The following is a 25,524-nucleotide window of genomic DNA, read 5'->3' on the forward strand; positions in this document are numbered from 1 at the left end:
TCCCACAACACTAGTGGTATTTCTAAATAAAGAAATTCTGTTACAGGCAAAAATGAAGATGGAGCCTCTGTGTACTGCACAGACACATTGCACAAACGAAAGGTGAAATAAGCCCTGGCATGTGAGTGTAACACAATGAAACTATTAAGGAAACACACTACTGTTGCTAAAAGCAGCACTGCATTGCGAAGATTACCATTGCTAATTCATGACGTGGGGATGAGAGCGCCTGGGTTTTAACGCTGTCAGTGGTCTCAAGCATTATGCCAAGGGAATCCAATTCTCCACTCGCAGAAAACCTCAGCCTGATTTCCCCTGCCTGCTCACCCGTGTTTACTGGGCATGGAGAAAAGTGCAGGCGGGGAATTGACTTGCCTGACAATACGCAGTGTGCTATTGGCAGAGCTAGGGAAGATGAAACCAGCCTGCCAAGGAAATGCCCCTTGCACAAAAGCCTAGATCCTCCTACCACACCAGGGACCAGGTGTTTGGTGTCTGTGTAGTAACGCAAACTCGTGTTTTCTGGATTTCAGTGCTTTGCAAATCTCCATGAAACACAATAAATCTGGCAGTCAGTACATCCAGATTACTGCACGGATTTGCTGATAGGCTCCCTTTCTACGGCTTGTGCACTTAATCAAAGGTTACTCTATACGTCTAGATACCTTCTCATCCTCATGTGACCCCCTCTTCCTCTCATGATTGAAAGTATTTGAGATACGAGTGATTCAGATATGCCTGACACAAACTCCCAAAAGCTTTACCAAGTGTAATTTTACAGAAGCAAATTGCCTGCTTCTCTGAACTGGATCAGCAATGTTTCCCCTTCTCAATCCGCAATGCTAGTGAAGCTCTGAACTGCCGCAGTCACTCTCTGAGTCAGAGACCTCGCTGGGAAAGATCATGGGTGGAAAAAAGACTCCTATGTCCCTGCATGTGTTTCTGTGGCAGTTTCTATATTTACATTTTCAGGGAACTAACTCTGGGCCAGATTTTGTCACTTCTATTCACAGTGAAGAGTATCTCACTGCACAAATAGTCCCAAGGGGCTACACTGAGGCAATCTGGATCATGCTGAGGAGCTCTTTCCACTGGGAGCAATTTATTTTTCTGTCTGGCTTAAAGATGGCTTCAGCTGAACTATTCATAGATGAAGGAAGTGTTCATGGTGGTGGCAGACTGTGACCTTTACATAGGAAGGAACATTTCAGCAAAGGGTTTTCCACTCATGGGAAGGGCAGATGGCACTGCTGTGAGCTCAGAACATCTGCATGAAATTGGGAGTGAGAAAAGTGAGGCACATCTGCATTACAGTGATGCTGCTCATAGGCACCCCACCAGCAAGTACAGACACACACAGCACTGTGCAAATCCCTGTAGAACAGACAAAACTTACATTTTGGGCAATGAAGACTTGGCCTTTGCTCTTGGCATCAGACAACTTACAGTGTTGCGCTAGCCTGGAAATTACATTTCTGGAAGTTATAGAACTGACAGCTACATAGATGTTGATACTGAGTGCACGTACTAGAAGTGTGTTTCTGAACGCGGCTTTGATGCTGGAGCCATGGCCATCCACCCCAACAGTCTTTCACAGAGGTCAAGGCTTCTTCCTGAGGCAGTAAGGAAAATCCCACTGCATGAAGCAAACACAATATATCGATACATAAGGTATGACTAGACATGTTCATAGATAACAGGTAGATGAACAGATCAACCACAAAAGTAACTCTTGGAATTACTGCCTTTCCTCTTCAGTTTACCTATAAGCACTTCTTCAAAGTCCTAAATAGAAAAGCACCTAACTGATTAATAGCTACTATTTGGCACAGCTGGAAGGCAGTTTAGGATCCCAAAGACTTAACTGTGTCTTTAACTTAAACAGTACACAGGCAGAGGAACTGAAAAGGGGAAAATTATCAGTTGTTTATGCTGGGCCTTGAGACACAACTGTCAAACACAAAATTTTGGATCTTCAGTGCAGATGTTAACTCCCAGATCATGTACCCTGGCACTTCATGCCAACCAACATCACAGAGAAAAGAAAAGGTTCTCCACTGGCTTATTTCAGAAGCCCTATGGGGAGCTAAAAATATTCATCAGAAACACAGGGAAGTATAAAACACACTGTGTAATTCCAGTACATTCAAGGAAAAAAAAATCACAGAACTCACTGATGTGTTCCCGTTACAGAGATTTAAAGCTGGCAAAGTTATAGAAAAATTCTGATGGGTCCTTATCTAAGCCATTTAATCCATAAACAGCATAACTGATTTCATGTCCTTTACTGTTTCTTTCAACGATCCAAGTTCCCCCCCACCCTTCCCCCCCAATAAACCAAGAAACTGAAAAAAGAAAAAATCTTAACATTATAAACATTAAGCTTGCCTTTCTGTACCTGTGATGAATAACGCTCACGCTCTGGAGAACATAACCAGAGAAACCTACTCTCTCTCTCCTTATGAATGATGTCTGTGTTTAGTTTGGGCTCGAATCTTGGCTGACATGTCTGAGTCCCTACAAATTTCACCCAGGCCTGGAGCATAAAGGACTGGATGAGGGCTGACATGTAACACACAGAAACTGTAGAATAGGAAAACTCTTTGGGTTTGGGGATGGGAAAAAGTTTTCCTGACTGGTTCTGGGTTGGGGCAGGAGGGCTGGTAAACATAACCTTGAACCACACTGTAGCCTTTCCCTTGTGGGTCCTCAAAAATTCCAGCCCAATGGGCTAAATGAACCAACACACAGGATCGATGCCTTAAAAAGCATAAGGAGGGGGAACTAAGCACATTGCTTTTTGTTAGTTACCCATGGCTAATGGCTTTGCTGGACTGAGGCCAGCTACCATAACATGTATATCTCTAGAGTTTGTCTAGAAGTGGTAGGTATATTATTTGTTAAATTACTTTCTTCCTTATCTCATGTAAAATAAATAAATAAATAAATAAATAAATATTAAAATGTTATTTTACTACAGACAGACACAAACTGCTTTGCAGCAGGTTGAAATGCTTCAATACATATCTTCCTGGGAGCCTCTAAACTGTTGTTTCACTAACTCCAACAAACACTTGTCTTCCCTGTAAAGGAATGAATTATGCATAGCAGCAAAGGAACAGAAAGAAGGGAGGCGATCTCAGTTAACTACAGCTGCCTAGATGTTAGCTGCCTAGCTCCAGCTAGTCATTTATGCTGTCCCCCTTAAAACTGGTGTCTGAGGTGGGGAAAATTGCCTTTTAGATGTGCCAGTCTCTCTCCTGTCACGAGTGAAGGTGTTTGGGTGAAGAGCTTGAAGGACCCAACCAACTCTCAAATGGCTGAGGTTGGCTATGTGAGTCACGCGCTGCCAGGGAGCACCGGACAGGAGTAGAAGAGCCCAAGTTCAAGCCCCTAACCTTGTCCTTGACAGCAGCACCAGTTGCCACTTTCCTTATTTCCTCATGGCCTGACAAAGGGCACTCCAGTTCCCCCGGATAGGGTCTGATGAGTCTCGTCTACCAGTCAGCTGCAGTAAACGCGTGTGAGAGCCAGTGACACAGAGGAGCTGCTTTCAGCATAGTGGGTTGCTGCCCAGACCAAGCAGGAGGAGGGCTTCTCCGGCCCATCAGTTATTGCTGCTTCCCACAGCATTTCCCATCACCTCTCAGCCACCACTGGCTTAGAGATGCTAACTGCTCAAGCTATGCCTCAGAGACATTTCAGCAAGTGAGAAGACCACAAGTTACTCACCACCATCCACAAAGGCTTTCTCAGTCACTGACTTCCAGCAAGAGTGTAGATGAGGTGAGATAGACTGAACCAAGCATGCCCAGCATTAGTTATCCCAAAGGACTGTTTCTCATAAAGCAGATAGCACACTGAGTAATGACAGGGCTTGCTTTTTACAAGGAATAAAAATTGCAAGAAGTATGCTGGAGTTCCTTCTTCGCAAAAGGATCTGTTGCTAAGCGAATAGGGTAGAGTCCAGGGAGGAGATCCACGCTATCTGTCTCCTGATGCCTTGGGAACAAAAACACCCAAAAATGGAATCTGGAAGATCTCATTTATAGTCTTTACACCAGATGAGACTGACGTTTTGATACAGAAGCGTGGATGAGATGCCCTGTAAAAACCTCTACAATATATATCTCGCTCTAGAACCGTGTTGCTAGCTCTAGAAATCTCTGACTCTCTGAACGCTGAAATAGGATGTTTTTTCCTGCTTGAGCACCAACTGAAATTTTCAGAAAACCAAGGATCTCAATAATACTTCATGAAACATATATTAACCATATTTTATCCTACCCTGCAGAATAATTTAAAAACCCACCCATGTTCCTAATGGGTTGGACTCCATAACCCCTTCCAAATAAAGCAATTTGGTGGGACCATGCTGTAGATTTCCTATTCACCCAGAACTTCCAGAGCATTCAGATTTCCTCCCTGCAAAAACAAAGGTGATGGTCAGCATTGATATGTGCCTCTGTCTCGCTTTAGTACAGGGTGAGGATGCCACCAGTCAGAAGCACCTCCTAGGTCAAGTACTTTACACATAGCTCTCCAAAACCAATTGGGACAGATTATATTTCTCATCCCAAAGAAAACCATGTGGGTATATCACTCAAAGTCATGACATGGGCAGGTACTACGTAACAGGCACCATAACTGAGCTTAACACAGTCTGAATATTTCTACATAAGACCAAGGCTCTTTGATCTGGGAGATAAAAGAACAACATGATTCAAAAATGGAAGGAAGATACTTCAAAAAGCTGTAGTTAGGCCTGGCAACAGCAGGGAAATTTTTAATAGAAGTAATAAATAACCACTTACTAATGCAGATGATTGATAGATTTTTCCTGAGTTGCATCAGATATAGTTTTGGGGCTTCTTTTTCTCTTCCCATAAAGATCTACTGAAGGTCTGTTGACCACCTTATCTTATATCTCATTGGGTTCAAATTTTCAGTACATTGGATGATTATTATTTATTTATTTATTGCTTAAATACTCTTAAAATTTATTACTTTGCTTATAGTGTACATGAAAGTTGAAAGAAACAGCTCAGATCATGTGTTTATTATGAAACTATTTCACTGTCACAACTGCATTGTTTTCCTGCACTTTGCTGGTGCCCCTTTTTCCCTCCTACACAGCTATACCCATTGGTCTGTTATGCCACTTGTCTCCACATTGCTCAGTATCCTGTCACAATTTATCCCTACTTGTTAGGTATCGATGAGTGGGAAAGCAGCAAGAACATAGCTAGATGCCCACTCCTTTCATTAGACATTTTAGCGTCTCACAGCTTACATCTGCTCTATTACTACTGCAGTTTGAAAGGCTCTACTTAGAAACTACATTTGAGTTAAAAAGCAAACCATCACTTAGGTAAGTATCTGTATTTTCCCTCTCTGTGTGGCGTTGGAAGGGGGATACATAAGGACATAGAAGCTCTAAAGCATGTTAAAGCTCTTACTTGCCATTTCCTCCAGACCCCTGCCCTTCAAAGTCTTTCTGCAAATCTGAAGGAAATAAGGCAGGAAAGAATACATTTTCTGGGGCACAAGGTGTGCGTAGAAACATCGCACCTTTGTTCTGAAGCCACACCATGAAGAAGTGGGCATTGTTCAAGCATGGCAAAGATGATTAATATGCTGCAACATCTTAGGCAGGAGAGCTTATCCTACAGGTGGATCAAGGAGTCCAGGTGTTTGGAAAGCTGTCCCCTGCCTCCTCCAAGGATTCCAAAACCGCATACTGTTTTTGGAGCTTTTTCAAACCACCGTGTTAAAACACCTGGGCTCTCTCAGCTCCTTCTGCTAGATATTGCCATGGGGGAGTATTACATATTCCATATGCATGCCTTGATATAATTCATAAAAATAAGTTATCAATGACAATGCGAGAGCCAGGCATTCTCAATTAAGATCATATCAGCTCAGAAACAAGTAATTTTTTTTTTCATTCCTGCCAATTCTTAATTAAAACAGGTAAGTAAATACATAAGACTGCTGAAATTGAATTTGGAAAGGCTGAAATTCCTGAAGACAAGCTGTTATCGACGTGTTAATGAAGAAACAAAATATTATTCACTTTGTGAATCTTTACTTTTGGCTTAAGGAAAGATTAATTTCTAGCCAAAATAAATCTTAATTTATAGTTCTCCCTGAGTCACTTAGTGAAATTAAGCTTTTAGACCTTCACTGTAACAATAAATAGTACATTTTAAAGAAAAAAAATTCCAAAGCACAAAGCATACTCATGAATTCAGAGTCTGAACTGATTGTAATTACAAAGTCCAACCTTTGGTCATCTTTAGAAACTGTTCCTGCATCTCACCTACCCTTCTTCTCTGTTTTCTGAGACGTTCACAAAATACACTGAAGTGACCTTTCAGTCAACAATTTAAATCACTCTTCAGTTTGAATATGGAGATTCAATACAAACTAATGTTTATATTGAAAACTAAAACAGGTGAAGAATCCATGTTTATACAGTTAATGTGTCCAATATAGCCATCGATACTCCAGCTGCAGTTGGAATCCCAGTCATCCTTCAGCTATTACTAGGTTTTCCACTATTACTGCTTCTCAGGGCTTGGATTTTTTTCTCAAACCTGTCCCTCGTGAGATAAAAATCACATGTCCTGTGGAAGAGCAACTCAAAAATCACGCATTTATCTAGCATTCTGTGTTCATGCTAGTATCTGCATCTCTTTCAGTGCAACATATCTAGGTTAAAGACACACGGCACAGTATTCACAAATGCCCTTAAAAAGCCTTTCAGGTGTTCTTACTGACAACTCATGTTTCCCTGACTCCTTCTCTTACTACAACAAAAAGGAAAAAAATGTTTCCTAATTTATCCATCTTTTTTCTACATATTTCTTTACTGCATTCACTTAATTTTAATTTAGCTGCAATTTCCAGACAGGGTTTCTGATCAATCAACACAGCATTCCCATTGCTCTGTATTTAACCACTTGCTCTTCCATCTTCCCAGTGGACTTGACACCCACACTCTGAGGTAGGTACTACACAGGAGGGCTCCTGAACAAAACACCCTCTGTCCAATGATGCTACACAGCAGCAGCTTGCATCCTAGTGTGCTGCTGCTTTGGTGTCTTCAGCACCTTGCTCTTACAACCTACAAGCTTCATTCCCCACTTCCACAAAGTTCAGTACAACTGTTATTACAAGAAGGGGTTGATTTGAGGCAAAGGTACCAGGCATTTCCAAATCATGCTTGTTTGTTTTATCAGAGCATTTTCTGTTCTGCACACATACCACTGGAAAAAACAACAAAAACCCAAAACGGGCCAGGATTTCAGTGCCAGGTTTCTTTGGGCCCCAAGGAGAACCCTTCCCTATGCACCTCAGTCTAAATGGCCCTGTTCATCAGGAGCAGTCTTTTGCCTCTGCCTGCTGCCAGTTCTGAGCACTCACAAGAGAAATGTAGTGGTTCATTTGCTTCGTACCCAGACAAGTGGTAGGTGCCAGGTGTTAACGAATTTTTCTGTGAAACAGGCTGAACAGACAGGTGGTGAATCTTGCTGACAGCACAGAAACATTTAGCTTTACACAGGCTTGGGACGATCATTAGGAATTTCCTGAAAGACCAAGCAAAAGTACACAATTATGCAACGCCCAACTGAGGAAGGACTGCAGACAAGTGCAAGGTGTTGCAGGAGAGCTGAGAAAAATAAACAATGTTCTGGATGAGTGTGACCTCTTCAAACTAAGAAGCTCATTAAATGAAGGACTGCAAAATGCCTGCAACTGGGTATGGCAGAGGGTATAATATAAAACAACTAAGATCCTTGACTTGTCTGTAAGTACCATGCATAAAATATAATAGCAGTTATAGAGATTGGTTTTGGTTTGAATTCATCCTTAATACAGAAAAGCCTGGTTCACACTCATTGCACTGGGAGTGGAAGATACAGAGATTCCAGCTCTTTGTCAGGCAACCTGTAGACAAAAGGTGACTGAATTCAGCTAATGGCCAACCTTTACAGGCTACTCTAGCTGCAAATTGGAGCCCAGTGCTACCTGATTAGCATATATGAACTCTAGCATAGACAGAAATCATACCACTATTCAACGCTATACAGGCTAAATAAGGCTTTAGAAGCCTTCGAAAATCCTTGCAATTAACTGTAAATTCATTGAAAACAAAAATATTATAAGGTATGCTTTTTAAAATGTGTAGCTGAATTACAGTTCTTACTGACCGAAGAAATAAAGAAATATCGTTTGTGGGGGGTTTAGTAGGGAGTGCATACATGGATGGCAACAGCACCTGCATGCACACCTACCGTGATTCAGATTTGAAGGGCCATGAGACTCGATGCCTCCCAGCACAAATCGATGACCAACTGGGTTCAAAATTCTGGCTTTCCTGGGCTACCTCTGAGTAATTGTCCAGGTGAAATATATTGTACTGTTCAAAATTATGAGGTAGAATCCCTGATTGCGTTCAAGTCAATGGAAAGCTTACCACTGCTTTCAAAAAGAGATGGAATTACAGCTTCTTCATCCTTTTCTACTCCTTGCGTAGTTCTTCTCCTTAGTCTCACTTTCCTCTCACTCTTTAGTATCTCTCAGCTTTGTTGACCTTAGTAACTTGTATATTAGTATCTTAACCGTCTATTCTAGATTAAATTTATAAACAAATTAAAAAATTATGGCCATTCAAAAGCAAAAACGGAGTATGGAATGTGGTTATTTAGGTTGTGACTATTTCTCCCATCATTCTATCCTCCGCTCTGTTTTCCTTTCTTCCCCCATTTTCTCTCATTTTATCTGTCCAATTCAGCTTCTTTTTGAACACGTGTATATATTCCTTTTTATAGCATCCACTGCAGTAGGATGCTGATTTTTATTTAACACAGAGAGTAAACTACATATTTAAATATTTATCTGAAATTAATCTTCAAAATCTGAAATTAATCTGTAAAACAAGGGAATTTTCATATTGGTTTAAAAATAAAAAGGATCAATAAAAAATAAAAAAATATTCAAGTCAAAGAATAATTTACTTCTGGTAGTGTAAATTTATACAATCCCTCTGAGACTGAATTCTCCTTATATCATCGGTTACATATAACCTTATCTGACGCTAAAAAGAAATTGAAGGGAAAACAGCACTAATTTTTATCCTCTGTGACTACCAGAAGATGGTGTGCTTTAAAAGGTCTCTCTGGGCAGTTGCGATGGCAACTTGTGGAAAGAGCCCGTGAAGTGAGACAGCAGACCAAGCTCCGCTCGGGTCCATCCCCTGCTGAGCTGCACTGGACAGGCAGCAGGCAGGGACAGACCCACAACCCCCAACCCACTCCTCACACAGCTGTCCCCTGCGTACCACCGTGCTGCATGTACACGGCACGTGCTTCTTACCATCAGCTGAAGGGACTTAATTGAATTCCCCATCCTGGCCTCATTCTGCTGCCTTGCAAATCCCAAAACTTGGGTCTGGTGGGTAACATCCCTCTAGCTCAAGTGAGGAATTAGCCCTTTTGAATCCAGCTTCTGAAAACAACCCCCATGTAAACACTTTGGAAGCACAAAAGCATGGCTTTATTTCAAAAAATTATCTCCAAAAAAGACAGTAAAATTACATTTAAGAGGCTAAGGATATAGCTGCTAGATTTTCACGCAGCCTAAGAACAGTATTTCTGGACTACCCATGTGAAGTTAACTTTGGCACCAGCTATTTACATCATCTGATTCATCTAAACAGAAAAACTGTGAAGTAAGATCTCTACCACAGACCCCCACTAAAGGCTGTGTACCCATGGCACCAGGCTGAGACACTGGACTCTGCCCCAGGCTGCTGCCTGGATAACCTGCCCACGAGGAGGCAGGAGGCAGACCTGAGAGGTCACAGGGATGAAGGCCCTCTCAGCTCAGCCCCAGCTGTCTCCCCAGAGCTGCTCTGGCTACATCGCCCTGCCTGTCTCCATACACATGCACTGCTGGAACAGCCAGTGGGAGCCAGCAGAGTCACTGGGTCCCTAACGCACCTTGGGACTCAAGTTCCCACCAATAAATGCAAACATGGGCCTAAAATCTCTACTTTTGACTTCACTGAGATGGAGAAAAAGTCTGCATAGCTCTGCTCTGCCCCACACAGCAAATGTAAGTTGCTATTCTGTGATGTCCTTTCCTTGGGTACCATGCAGTAGATACCATATGCTCTGCTCACCCACACCACTTGAGGAGGGAGCAGGCAGAATTATACCCTTGGTGATGTCATTTTCATTACTCAAAACTCAAGATTTTTTCAGACTTAATGTCTCTATATATACCCAGCCTGGTTAACGCAAATGCACCAATTTTAATTTCAGATTTATACAAAAAGTCACTGTTTGGCAGTTGGATAATACGTGAACACTGCCGCACATTGTCCTCTTTTGCAAGCAAAGGCAAATATACTATTTTATCCTGCTGAGGGGACACACAGAAAAGGATGCTGCTTTCTGAATAGCGTGTTTCCAGAGATACAATTCAAGCAAATAAAATAAATATTAAAAAAAAAATAATCCATGTTCTGTCTGTAGGACCAGCTAAAAGGGCATCTGGAGAGGCAAACACGATGTAGATATATATACGACCAGTAGTTGTCAAGGTAACTACAGGATTATGATACCAGACTAAAAAATCTTTTCATATATCTTCTAAGATAGTGGTCTTCAGCCAGCCATTTGAGAGCATCTTAACTGGAGGAAGAGCCTGACTAAGATTCTCAGGAGAACTGCTCACTACATCAACATTGTAAGACACACACTGGTTCTACACAAAGTAAGCACATTTTTTACACTTTTCTCTATTATCTGTGGCCTATGGTTTCAAAGCTTAAGGTTTTCATCACACTGGAGATGTGCTTTGCCTTCTGCTTTCAGAAACAAAGTCTTGAAGGAAAACCCATTTGAAGATTTTACTTAGCCTGGACCAAACAATTAATTTTGCATCATCTCAAAGCGAAAAAAACCAACACCCAGATTGATGGAAAGTAGGCTCAGACTCACATGGAAGAAAAGTTTTCCTTCGGACATTTCCATTTTGTGGCAGTTTTTAAACAAAATCTTGTTTTAAGCAAAATCTTTGCAAAATTCTCTTTAAAAAAAGAAATTCCTTTATAGCATGTACTTGAAAATCAACACAAAGCACTGATAAGCAGCAGCTTATTAATTCAAGAAGATTTAAAGGTCTAGAATCTAAAACAAAGATTGCCTTTGTTAGTACAGTAGTCTGGGACATAAGAAACCCAGAACACATTGGGATGAAAAGCTTTTGATCTGGATTGACCTGAACACAAACTACCACATTTCAAGTTAATCCATTCTACAGGCAGCAGCAGCGGTCCCTGCTTCATTCTGCAGATATGAGTGCAAAAATGTTTCTCTTTCACCAATAAACACTCCCACCAAAACAGATACTTTTTTAGGAAAGATTCTTGCCTTCATGAAAAATTGTTCCAATTAGGGCCATGGGATTTTTGCATGGACTGACTTCCACTTGTACAATATAAGCTAGGAGAAAGCCTGCAAAATATTAGTTTGGAAAATGAACTTTCCACAAACTCCCAGTTCAGAAGGCCCCAACTGCCACAGCAAAGTTTTGAACAGGAGAAATTGCTTTTTTTCCTTGTATTATTTTTTCCTTTCCTCCCCTCCAAGACATACATCTCTTTTTTTCCCCACGGTATGCCATCAAATTCCTAAAGAGAAAGAAGTGCAGACACTGTACCATTTAAATGAGGTCCATCTTCCAGAAAGTTTAGTAGCTGTAAATTATTCAAAAAAGCACAAGTGTGTAAGCATAAGTGAGACCGGAGTAGAATGAAACACAGAACAGCAGATCTTGCCCATAGCCATGGAGATCTCTCTCCCACCACAGGCCCATATATTTTCCGTGCTTGGGAAGCAAAACACTGGCAAGAATTATTTTTCAACTAGGTCAAGCTAAACGTTGGAAAGATGATTTGATTTATTTTGTCTCCTCAAGTCACACCTGTTGTGAAGAACTACTCCTTTCAAGCAATCTGAAGTCAACAGTTATCTTGGTAAGAGAAGACAGCGGTAGACATGTTAAGACTAAAAAAGGACTAAAACACAGCTGACCGTTACCTTGGGGAAATTAATCAGGTGCTGGTAACAGTTCACATCATCTTGTCCAGAAACACCGCCACAATTTAAGAGGAAAAATGCAAATCCAGACATGATTATTAGACATCTAATGATTCTCATGTTAGCTGTTTACCAGTCTCCTTAGGGGTGTTTGTTTTTCTTCTTACAAGCAAGATCTTCTAGCACCAAGTACCAGAAAAGACTATAAAAAATGCTGGCATTACGCGTTTCCTGTAAGCCTTTACACAGGCAGAGAAGGGTTTCAAAGTGCACGTGACCATGCTAATTTCCACTCAGATTGTGAAAACGTGACAGTGATGTCAAGAGTCATGTCATCTTGAACACATTCTATTTGAAACTTAGGTTTTGAAATTTAGGTCTCAAAATAAAACATATTAGTATACACCTTGCATAGAAAAAAATAACAAGAAGGGCAAGCTGCTCCAGAGTCATGGGCAATATTTCCTGGCCTTCTCACACAGATTATTGCTCTCAGCATCAGTGTTCCTACACTCCTTCCCTCTTTTTCCACAGAATGGGTTTTTTTACCTGCACAGATGGGTTTCTCAAATACCCATTTCCTAAGACTGCATTATGGTCAAATTACTGTTGCTCTTACCTCTGTCTGTGTCCAAGAGACTTATTATGGGCACTGTACGAACACTGATAAAATTCCTTGAAGATCCTACAGTCCAGAAATCTGCCTATTTACAGTATTTGTATTCAGGGCTGGAGAAACGAAGCAGATAGGATTTTGTGTGGTTTTCACTGCTAAAATTTCAAAGACTCGCAGTTACATGGTGGTTGAGGCTGGAAGGCAGGTCTGCAGATTGTCCAGTCCCAGTCCCTGCTCAGGCAGGAACCTGGAGCCAGCTGCCCAGGACTGTGTCCAGATGGATTCTGAGCCTCTCCCAGGATGGAGACTCTACAAGCTCTCTGGCCAGCCTGTGCCAATATCCAATAGCCTTTATGCTAAAAAAAGTTTTCCTATTTTGAAATGGGATTCCTTGCATTTCAGTTTGTGCCCATTGCCTCTGCTCCTGTCACTGGGCACCACTGCAAACGGCCTGGCTCACAACTCATTTCAGAACTGGGACATCTGTTCAGAGCTTTGATTCTTTGCCACTGAAAAATGTCCCTTGAAACACAAGGCAAGCACGGACACACTAGTGTTGGCCCTTCAGAGGTGCAGAGGCTTCACTCTGGCTGTGCTATCTCTGGAGCCTCGCTGTACTGCTGCAAGGATGGAGCTGATGAGGGAAGACCAAGCACTGCCTGCATGCTCAGGTAGACCACAGCCTGTCCTTTCACGTCAGCTCACCCCTGGAAGGTTACGTCCACAGACTGTAAGTGCTTCAAATATAGGCTCTGCTTTTCCCATGTTTACTTCAGGCCACAAGTTCTCCATGCTCCTAGCAGCTGGATCCCTAGCATAGAAGGCTTGTGTTGTCATCTCCACAAAACATATTCTACTTGTTACAAGGAAATTAACTTATAAAGCCCTACATGTAACCCACAGAAGCTAGGACTATATAAAGTAGATCTTGGAAGACAGATATGAAAGCATTTTAGAGAGAAAACAAATTGCCTTTTTCTTAGCTTTATCTTTCAGTAAGGCAATTTTCTTGAGAACAAACAATGTCTAGAAAATAGCTCATACAACCTGCCTGCAACTATTGCTCAGGCTGGACAAAATAATGGCATACTATGGGAGGTGTCAAACCAGAAGCACCTTTATCGGGCCACTGCTTGACATCATGGCTCTACAGGTACATAAAAGGATCAAAATCCTGGAAAAGGGTGAAATGGGAGCTTTTTCAGGCCTTGCAGAGGCTATTTCATTTTGAAATTCCCTTTCTTCACATTGCCTTCAGTAGGGCAGCACAATCAGCAAAATCCTATCCTCGGAGCTCTGGTCCCACTAGTCTCACAAAGTTTTGGTGATTTACAGTCAGAAAATCGTTTCAAGACATCTGAAAGGACTTTGCTATTCTGCCTACAGCTACACCTGTGCACTTCTTTGTCTCTAAGTTTCAATTAGAAATAATTTGAATATGAGAAAATCATGTTTCCTAGTGGAAGAGCCTGTTAATGAAATACGTTTCACATTTCCAATGGAAATGGGAATTTAGGAAACAGGCAGAGCTTGTGCCTGCATTATGAATACATTTTATATTTGAAAGACTTTATCTCCATCTCCTATCCAGATCTGCAGCTCTTCTTTAGTTCTGTGAACCACATTCGTATTGTTCTTAATGTCTGAATTGCCACCCTGTTAACATGACAGCTCAATTTCTAAGGTGTCTTCAGAAACACAAAAAATAGGGGAAACTATTGTTTTCACTGTCTGCAAGCACTGAAGGAAAAATCTCGTAACATGTTACACTGAAAGTCAAAAGTCCAACACAAAAAAAAAACCACAAGCAAGCAGGATTTATGAATTTAACCATGTTTTTGTATGAAAGTATTATGTAAAACAAACAGAAAAGCAGGACAATTGACTTGCAAACTTTTCCCCTGAATTATTGAGAGGGCTCTGGAGATAGCTTACTGTGGAATAAAATCTTCCCTACTTAATACGGAGCAAAAAGTCATCAACTTTACTGGGTAAGGGACGGAAGTGCTATGAGTGCAGAGAAACTGTATTAGCCCCTGCATGACTGACTGAGACTCTAGAAAGGGGTCTTCCATCCCTTAAGCACCTGGAGGATCCAGTCCTTACAGACTTAGGTGAGGTTTAACATATCCAGCACTTTTCAAGGTTCAAATGCTTTCATATGGCTGGAATATACTTGATATAACCATAGATGAGGCTACAGAAAGAAAAGGAAGTTAATGTTTAGGCAAGGTTCTTATAGCCATCATCAAATGACAATGCAGAAGAGCTCCACAGTTCCACACAGGGCCCTACATAGATCGAGACTTCTTTACCCCTCGCTCATATCACCACCCTATCTTCATAGGCCTGGCGCTCAGTTGTACAACTGTAACTGAGGGCAGTCCTTGGCCTGCCAAAGCTAAATACTGGAGGTAATGCACCAGCATAAAAAAAAGAAACCATGTAGATGGAAATGGCACTGTTGTTGCTAGGAAACTTTTTAAACCAATCCTACAGATCTTCCAGCATTGGCAGTAGTAGAGAAAGGATATGCCAATGGCAGGATGTGGTAGAAGGGACAAAGTAGCCCCATTAGGTCTTGCCAGAAGCTCAGGATGTTATGCTTTTACACCTCAAAACTACACCATACAAAGCAATTCTGACACAAGCAAGCATAAAGTCACACATGCATAAAGTGCACTTATAGAAATACATTTCGACCACAAATATTTTCTACTATTTTTGACCACTTGGATGATCACTTCCATACAGCCATCTTTGACATACCATGTCTAGGAAAAAGTCCTGGGTGACACTTCTGCACATTTTGTCAAGGCATCAGTCTTTGCTGAACTGCCTTATGCAACATTGGCCCACGTGCTGCAAATAACACAACTGACTCTGGGGCATAAACCAATCTAAAAGTTTGGGAATTTGGGAACTCTCAGCAGCTGACTTCTTCTAGCCTGCAGGGAAAGCCAAAACCAAACAGGGCAGAAAAACATGGACCGTCTTGTTAAAATTGGTGCCTGACATACAGCGAGCATCAGCAGGGGAACCACCCATGAGTTATTCTACAGTTATGCTTGGTGCCTCTCAGCTAGATTACCCCTTCTTCTTTTGGGTTAACTCTTCGATCTCTAATAATAAGGAAAATATCCTTGCTCAGTAGCAGGTTGTACTGTAAAAGGCAGCAAGAGACCTTGTCATCTCCTTATTCCTTGGCTGAGCCATATGTAGCACAAACGTCCCAAGAGAAAGCTCTGGGAAAAAGCCAGGCTTGTTGAATGCATGCGAATTGCAGTGTTTTTAAGGCAATATCATTCCTCCTACTGCTTGGCCCACAGTCTTGATGTGGGTCAGACTGTAAATGACAAATTTGGTTACCACCGTGCTAACCTCTGCATTCCTCTGACTCTGAGGGAGAAAGTCTCTTCTTCCTTTCTCACCTGGCTTCAAATGGAAGTCTCATGAATGCTGTGGATTTAGTGTGTAGTTTTATAATTGTGGTTTTATTTGAATTGCCACAAAAATGTTGGGTGTGATTAAACACAGGCTTCTCCTTTTGAAGGGGTCTGTGCTTAATATGACTTTTACACCCTGTTTTCTCACTGACTTTGAATTTTTTTCTCCTTTGAGTCTAGTTGCAACTCCAGCTCCTACACTGTAATTGTGAGAGCCTTTCCTGGATACTGTGCTAAGTGATATTTATGCATAAACTTTTGCTAATTGCTGATTCCATTGGCATTCATGAACGTATGCTGGAATGAATGAAGCTTTCATTCATGTTTATATATTAGTTTCCAACATTTGTATGTTTGTAATCACCAGGCTAAAACCAGCTCTCATTTGCAAAGATGTAAACTGAGGGTAACTTAATCAGGAGATATACTCTGTTATGTACATGGAAAGATTTTTTCTAGTATCTTTGAGAGTTGATTTTATCACAGAAACTTCCCAAATCTATAATTCGATGTAGTTTGTAGACTGGTAACTATGATTATGGCTACATTAACAAGCGGTTTGGATCAGTCTAAGTTAATCTCTAGGGGGACCTGACATAGGGACAGGTCACGGGGACTCCTCGTTCAGATAAGCTGCAGGTTTGCTCCTGTGCACTAACAGTCTGTTACTGCTGCAGCTCACCTCCCAGCCTAGTGCTGTCCAAATTGCATCCAGGTCAGGACGTGCGGTGCCCTTCCCGATGCAAACCCGCGCTCAGCAAGCGGGCAACAGCTGAGCATTGCCTGGAAAGCGTTCTCCTCATCTAACCAACAAACACACTGACACAGACACACCCTACGCGTAAATTAGAGACTTACACAATTAGAATATCTCTGTGGCAATCCCTCGCCATCTACAATTTTCCCAGCCATATAATTGCTACTATTAACAGCACAAATTCCCAATTGAACAAATGGAAGCAAGATAAATGCCCACATCATTCTGGCTTCTCCCAGCTTTATGATTCAGAGCGTAGCAATCTGTTGCCCTTGGTCTTTTGGAAATAGTGACTATGTGATAATTTTAATGACAATGCAGCACTTCTTCTGGTCTGTTCTGGATATCTGAGGGCTTTGATTGCTTTATCATGGAGGAGGTTCTGATGGTCAAGCGAATTGTGTCTATCATGCCCCAAGGACCTGTACCTTATTCTCTTTCACTCAGCTGCCCACGTCCTTCCTCACTTTTTACACTTAGCAATAGGTAACTCAGCACAGAGACCCAAAACTGAGGACACCTAAACAGTCTGGAACCAGCATGGAGAGGAACCAAGGACCGTGGGAGAGGATGGGTGGTAGGAAGAGGTGATGTGATACATTGCTGAGATTATCTGTGTCCTTTAGCATTGCTGCCTTGTAGAGGAATGGCTGCAACTGCTTTCCTCTCCAATACTCTACCATCTTTTGGCACTGGCTTTCATTTGAATGCCTCCAGCATGGGAAACCAGGCTTCCTGCCTCCCTTATTCAGAAATGTTGTCAGTCCTTTCTTCATGTCTTGCCATGCTGCTGCAATAAAGCATCAACTGTGTGCACAACCTTTTTATTATTATCCTTTATCTTCCTCTGAAACTGCTAACATGTTATTGCTCATCAGCTGTTTCACAGGAATCACTTTTGTACATGCTCTGACTCTCGCTTGTCCCTGAAGTAAGTGTAGATTATGTCAAGTAAAACTACCTACCTTTAGATGGCAGACAGAGCCCCAGACAGACAGTGGGACAAAACAAAGAAGGATGATACTGCCTTAAAAACACTAATCACATGCATTCAACGAGCCTGGCCTTTCCCAGAGCTGTCTCTGGGGATGTTTGTGCTATGTATGGCTCAGCCAGGCAACAAGGAGAGGACAAGGTCCTTTGCTCCCTTTTGCTGTCTAACCTACTAACAAGCAAGGAGATTTCCTTTTTATTAGAGATCTGAGATCTGAATAGCAAACTGATGGCACCCACTCATATATATTGCCCATAGTAAAAGAAGGATAACTATATTGTCCCAATCCTTGATCACGCTGTGCCCAGCAACATCGTTGAGTAGTTCTTCCACAAGAGTCCCTTATTCCAGATGGGAACAGTTTCTGCAGGCAGTTTTTTCATATGGGCCATGAAAAATGCTCAGAAATAGGGGGGGGGGGGGCAGGAGGGTCAACATTACTGATAATATTTTTATGCAGATACTGAACTGCAGCTTTTGAAAAGGTGATACATTTGCACAGCCTAGTCTTGGTCACAGTATCTACACACACATCCCATTACAAAGGACAGTGCAAATTCGTTGGTAAGCAGTAACACAGGACTGCTGTTCAGACTCCCACAAGCCCTTTGTACAGGTTAATGCACTTGCAAACAAATATCCCTCAGCCAGTGAGAAATTCTGTAAAGGCAGTACTTTTCCAGTTTGTTTTAAGGTCAGCCCTGCCAGGACCTGAGATTACTAAAGCTTCCGTCATTATAATTACAATGAGGAACAGCTTCAGTCAACTTTAGATACACTTTCAGCTTCCTCAAACTGCCAGTTGTATCCTGACAAAGTTTATAACTGAAGGTTACAGCTTACTTCAAGCAGAAAAATCAAGAAAGACTGGGGTGCTAGAAAAGCTTGTGATCACACAGACATGAGAAAATAAGAAAGACACTGGTTTATTCAGCTTCACCAAGGTCACATGATGTAAACAATTCCAAATAGTTTTGGTCTCTGTACAGAAACTTCTAGCAAAATATTTAAATGATGTAATAATTACCTTTATCCTTTCATGATCCTTCTCACTATGCCTTAATTTATGATGCTTTTAACTAGCATACATGTGTCCTGAGGCTATGGGCGCACATTTATTTAAGTCAAAAGATAAATCTTAATGAAAGCGTTTTTTAACACAATAATTAATGCATTTTGATGATCATAACAGTAATTATTAGAGGCACAAAAACAGAATTACATCTCAGAAGAAGCCATGAAGATCCTAAATAGGGTGGAGTAGCAGCACTGCCCTATTATTGTGCCAAGAAATGATACATCAAAGTGGCAGCAGTGAATCATCATATGCTGCTAGGAACTAGACCCATTGAATCCAAAAGATGGAAATATTAGATGCACTAACCTCCATCATAAATTGCAAATTATAATCACACAGCAGATAATGCACAATATCCCTTTTCTCATAGTCATCAACCTATGCTCTCCTTGCCTCCTCTGACATGACCACTCATCAGATTAAAAAACCCCAAACAGCAGAACCACAAAAACATAGGAATTTTGGCTTGATATGAAAAGTCCATCTATTTTTAAGGAAACAGTTTTATTTTTTGAAGGACTATAAGCTCTCGACATGGGTCAAATAACCCAGGTGGGCATCCATGTTCTTTTAGAAACCTTTTACCCCAAAAAGCACCCACTCTTTTATGGGATTATAAACATGATGGGAGGCAAGACCAGCAATGACAAAGAGTACACCCACTCTTACCTGCTATCATGCTGCCCTTAGCAGAAATGACTAGTATTCTGATTTTCTGCCCAGCTATTAAATCATTGTGCCCATACACACACGCAGGCAGACTGTAAGTTGCAGGCAGCCCTTTTGCAATGACACACAGTAAAGAAATCAAACAAAATTTAAAATATCCTACTCATTTTATCCCTGTTGTCAGTTTTACTTTAAGAAGTAGTTTTCCCAAACTAAAAAAAAAAAAAAAAAGTTTAACAATGAACAAGGGGACCTCATATAAAAGAAGATGCCAGCAAAAGAGAGGAATAGAGTTACTTAAAGAAAAGGATATAGTATGGTACCTTTTCCAGTCAAAGTTTCTTCTTGTATTTTCCTCACCGCTGCTTGGCCCTCACTCTCACTGTTTCCAGCTGTTACAATACAAAAAATGGAAGATTAGCAATGCAGTCAACTTAAGGACAGTGAACATAAGCATGTCACTATGAAGTGTTAGCCACAGTATAAAACCAGTATGAAGTTTTAGTGAAAAGGCACGATTTGTGACCATCAGATAGCTGAGGTTTTCGAAGAGGGCTGTACAAATGCACTGCTGTTCACACAAGTTCTGCAGGTTTGTCTCACTTATTCACACAAGATAGGACCACCTGCTGGCTGGCCCAGCAGAACTGAGACAGGAATCTGTGAGCCAAGTGAACCGTCATCACATCCAGATTCTACAAAAGCTTCACTATAGGTTAGAGCAGACCTCCCCTCACTCTTTTTCTGAAATGAAGACTTTTACAGCTGGAGGAAAGGCCCCACTACCCTGGCTCAAATGCTCAGGAAAGGTTTTACTAGCACGAGCATAAAATATGAGTAAGCATCAAATAAATGCCTTTTGTTCCATACAGCTTAGGTGCACAGTTAATAGTTGTCTGACTTATGTTTGGCAATTTTTTTTATGACTGCAAAAAACACAAGCAATTTTTTTATAAGGAAAAAACACAAGCAGAAACAAAATATTCTGCTTGGTAGTACAAGTTACATTTTAAAAATTAAGCTTAACATTCCATTTATCCATCCACAAATGTTTCCCATATCATGACACATCAAAATACCTATTGTTTATTATCTAAGTTGGATACAAATACTGATATCTCTTATGAACTTCATGAAGTTGCTGCCTTCTTTTCTGGATGATATAAACCTCTGCCTTGGTTTCTATACAGGCTTTATCTTGTGCCACTCTACAAGTGTCCCATCCTTTCATTCACTTGTGCAGCAGAAATTTCAGGCTCTCCACTTTTTTTTCTCACTTGTTTTTAGTAACAGTGAATCATCTCTATCAAAGACAAGGAAAGAATCACAGCGTCACAGAATAAGTTGGAGATGGAAAGGACCTCAGGAGGTCATCTGGTTCAACCTCCTGCTCACGTTAGCTGGTACATGCTCGTATTTACCTTAAGATGTTAGAACATGCTTTATAGTGCCATTAAACTGGACTCACTTGATCTCACAGAGAATATGTTCAAAGAGTGGGAGTAAGCTCTTTGAGACAGATCATGTGTCATTCATCGGTTGCACTAGCTGAAGGCTCACAGCACCGAGTGGAGATTTTTGGTACAACCTGACCACTTTGAGGAGGTAGGCTAATGCATTCTGTTGAGGATGGAGTTTTTGCTGTGCTTCTGCAGTAAAAAATGACTTGCAACACATCTTTGTTTTCATGATATGCAAGAAGAGTCAATATTTACATAAATACAGCCAAGATAAAGACATTTAGATACTGCAGAGAAAATAATTCTCACATAAAACCTAGAGTTATACCGGTCTTGTACTGTTCCCTATAAATTCCATTAACTATGGAATTACATTGCTTAGACTGACCAAGAAGGGAAAAAAAAAAAAAACAAAAAACAAAAAACAAAAACCAAAGCAGACATTTGCAGTATTTCCTTCTTGCTGTTGTTCTTTTTTTTCCCCTTTAAAACCATCCAGCCTTGCACAGATCAGAAACACCCAGCTTGATGCTAATTTCCAGATATAGATGCAGCATCAACAAACAAACCCTCCAGTGAAACTGATGTTTATGAGGAAATCTGTGTACAAGGGTTATGGGCAAGAGATCAATTCTCCTCATTGTTTCACCTCAAGTGATGTACTTGAGTAAGATTTCAAACTCAGTGTGTTATTATATAGAGTTAGGCTAGAAACAAAAATACTTTGGTGCCAATTCTGTGCAGGTCTTGTTTGATTCCTCCTTCATTCAGCACTCCTCACGCAGAGAACAGGCTTACTAAAGCCTCCAGTGTCTTGATTTAACTCTCAGTATGTTCACTTAATTTGTCCTTTTAAAAGAGCTTGTGTTCACAACAAATTTTAATTTGCTTTATTTTGCTGTTATATAAATGGTTATTCATTAAAGCTCAGTGCCTTCCAAATGAGCTAATTTTATTCATATTTGCATATTTTTCACTCTAGACCACTGGGAAAAAATAATTATTTTGCTAAACAGTCACTTCAGATGTCTGCTTCCAGCCTGATTCAACAGAGAGTTTGAAAACCAGATTCTGGAGGCTGGAGTATCACAAAACTGGAAAGCTACTACTGTAATAGAGGCTTTTGAAATACTTCTTTCAAAGAAAATCCTGTAAGAAAGAATAAAGACACTGAATAAAATTACCAAAATCCTTGCAAAAAGTTCAAAGACACATATATCAGAAAGATACCATAGGCCTGAGAGAGTAATCTGTGCTTCTGAGTTAGCTTAAGGAGAACAGCATCCCCTTGCTGAGGATGGGTGGGAGAGGAAAGGGACATGGCACTGTTGTACTGCTTCTCTTCCACTGCATCCTTCTGGGATCCTCTAAGCAAAGTGAGTGGTAAGCATCAAAAAGAACAGCCTACTCTTAAGTGCTACATTAATTATTCAAAATTCAAAAAAACACTTGTTAAGTCACCGAGCTAACACAATCAGCTTTAGGCGGGGGAAAAAATCAAAAATAATTTGTAATAACAGTCTTGATGAGGATGGGTCGCTAAGGGGCACAACCTTCAAGTGTACTGGAGTACAGCATTCTAAACTACGGAGGGGGACAGCTGACTACTACAAGGGTCAAATTCTGATCACCGGCTGGTTTAGATCCTCAGTAGCATATTTGCAGTGACTCTTTAAAAACCTTTGTGATACACAGGAGAATCCTCTGGCTGGACTTTTTGCCAGTGATTCACCATAATTTTCCCACATTCAGCATGCCAGAATTTATCCATGCCAGAGTTTATCCATTTTAAGCACTATTAGCAGTGTAAGATTTGCCCACTCTGGATTCAAGTGGTTTGGAAGGAAGGATAAGAAAAGGAAGGCAGACCTTGTTTTTTATGCAGTGAGGGAGTCTGAACAAAAGCTTTGAGAAAAAGGGGATTCAATGTCTTGAGAGCTTAGATCATCAAAGTACCCAAAACTGTAATAATCTTGCTTTTCATGCTAATTTAAAGTGTCTATTGGGAACTCAAAATAGATATAGCTGTCTCAAGAACTGTTTATGCAAGCTGTTCAGTGCCCTATCTGATGTTTTCCTTCTACTTGGCCCCAGCAGAATAGTGAAAAATTCAGATGAGACTGATTGAATAACAATGCTGACAACAATCAATTCTGAAAATAAAACTAATAACATAAAAATAAATTCAAGTCTGAATGGATGCACCTATATAAAATAAGATATCATTTTAATGGCATGAAAAATTATAATATATATATTATAATAATATATATTATATATATAATATAATATATATATTTTATAATATATAAAATACTGAAATTTATGTTGAAAAAAAAAAGATGGAAAATAGATTTAAATACAACCTTTAGTCAAAAAAATTGATTCTCCTCTTCAACATTCATCTACATAAATGCCACAAGTCAAAGCATGTTGATCTAAAGCTGCCACAGAAGTACATAGAAAAAATCTTATCAGCAGCAATAGGCTTTGGATCTTACCCCAAAGGTCTGGCTCTTTCATCTTAATCACTTAAGCAGATGCTAACTCTGAAAGTTATTTCAGGGATTTCAGTAGGAATATCACAGAGGATTGCTCAGCCTGAATAAGGATGGCAAAACCACAGCCCATAGAAACGCAGCACAGGAACCATTTACACTAAAACTAGTTAAGGGTTCCTGATAGATCTACATGTATTCTTCATACAATATTTTTGATTTCTTTGAATGTGAAACCCTCTCCAAAAGAGTAACTGCTACTCACGCTCATAATTTATGTACAAAATTGATCTCAATAAAAAAGCAAGATCTGTTCCAATGGGTGTTTTGCAAATACAGGAATCTGCAATCTTGATATTTCAAGGGAACATACTGTGGGGCATTATAAAGAATTTTAAAATAGTCTATAAACAACTATAAACAAGCCTGTAAAGCTTAAGGTTGCCTGGAGAGAATAAACCCACAAAAACCAAAAAGCCCTTGCTTACCAAAGTTAGCAGGGGCAGAATTTCCTGACTTTCAGCAAGACAACACAAAACTGAAACACAAATAAAAACTTTTTGAGATGAACATGAAGAAGATGCAAACCACCCAGGATGTGGTTGGTGGTCCAGAGGAAGACCCAACTCCTCCAGCCTGAAGCCCAGGAGCCACCCTGTGCACCAAGATACCCCTCAGCCTGCGATAAACCCCAGGAGCGGAGGCAGGGTGAGCTGCCCACTGCCAGCTCATCCCCTCCCCACACACACCCCAGCTGCTGCAAGCATGACCCCCTCGCCACCAGTGCCTGGGGAACCTGTCTGCCCGAGACAAACACTCCTCCCTTGACTTATTTAGTGATAATGACATATCAGTTAATCCCTAAAACGATGAACAACTTTCCAGGGTTCACAGGCTGCTCCATGGCCCTCCCAGCTCCCTCCGGATCACTTCAAGTAATTAGAGTTTAGAAGTCATGCCCATAAACTCTAATGCACATGTGCATTTCCAGGAGAATTTGGTGGTATGGTAATAAATTCTGTATAAATATATACCATCCGATTAAGGAGTTGCAGAGGGTGATGGTTTGGTGTCTTTGTGCAACAGAACATAAGAAAGATTCCAACTGGAAATTTTAATTAAGGTGCCTAATCAGAGTAGCATAATCCTCATTGTGACTGAAGTGGAACTGATTTCACTGGAATGCCAGCCTGAAGACAGGGCTTGCAAGGGCACCCAAAGCCTCAAGAGAAAACCAAAGTCCAATCAGCTGGTGTTATAAGGATTATGATTTTGTGAGGGTGGATGGCACTGTACAACAAATAACATATGGCTAGGAGAGAGGAATGAATGCCCCTGAAAAGCTCTGAGGATAAGAAATTTGAACTCAGTACTACAATATGAGTGTTTTTTAAAGGAATCTATAATGTCTTCAATTAAAATAAATAAATAAATAAATAAATGAACAAAACAAATAAAAATCTTGTTTAGGAAAAAGGAATATAGATCTTGGGTCTCACCCATAAAACTTGCAAGTCATGAATTTCTTATTCAGTAAAGCTGGATATAAGGATGTGGCCTGGTGTAAAAAAACTTTGAGAAAGTGATACAAAGCTCCCTTACGCCTAAAGATACCACACATCTTTTGCCATTCTGTTCATCATACAGCAGTCACAATTAAACACATGCTTTTTTGACATGAAAGGAAAAAATACGTTGTAAGTGTTCCTTTGAGAAAAGAACCAAAACTGGGTAAGCAGGAAGATGTCGGCTTGCAAAGAGAAAAGACATTACCATTCTTGCCCTAGGTTTCAGCAGCCCACCTGTTCCAACAAGTTAAGAACCAAACCAAAGATACACCTAGACAAGTGCCCTGTTTCCAACGCTAACCTGTAGCAGGTGATTAAGGAAAAG

General features: G+C 40.7%; 1 protein-coding gene across 1 annotated transcript in view; it reads right to left on the minus strand.

Annotated features, from left to right (window-relative positions):
* ZBED1 (zinc finger BED-type containing 1) overlaps window positions 1–25,524 on the minus strand; it is a 180,599-nt gene that overhangs the window by 95,625 nt on the left and 59,450 nt on the right. The window contains exon 3 of the mRNA XM_080376064.1: window positions 19,997–20,065. Coding sequence (XP_080232190.1) covers window positions 19,997–20,065 — 69 coding nt within the window. The remainder of the gene's footprint in view (window positions 1–19,996; window positions 20,066–25,524) is intronic.

The sequence above is a fragment of the Falco punctatus genome, assembly GCF_963210335.1.
Source record: "Falco punctatus genome assembly, chromosome: 2".
NCBI lineage: Eukaryota > Metazoa > Chordata > Aves > Falconiformes > Falconidae > Falco > Falco punctatus.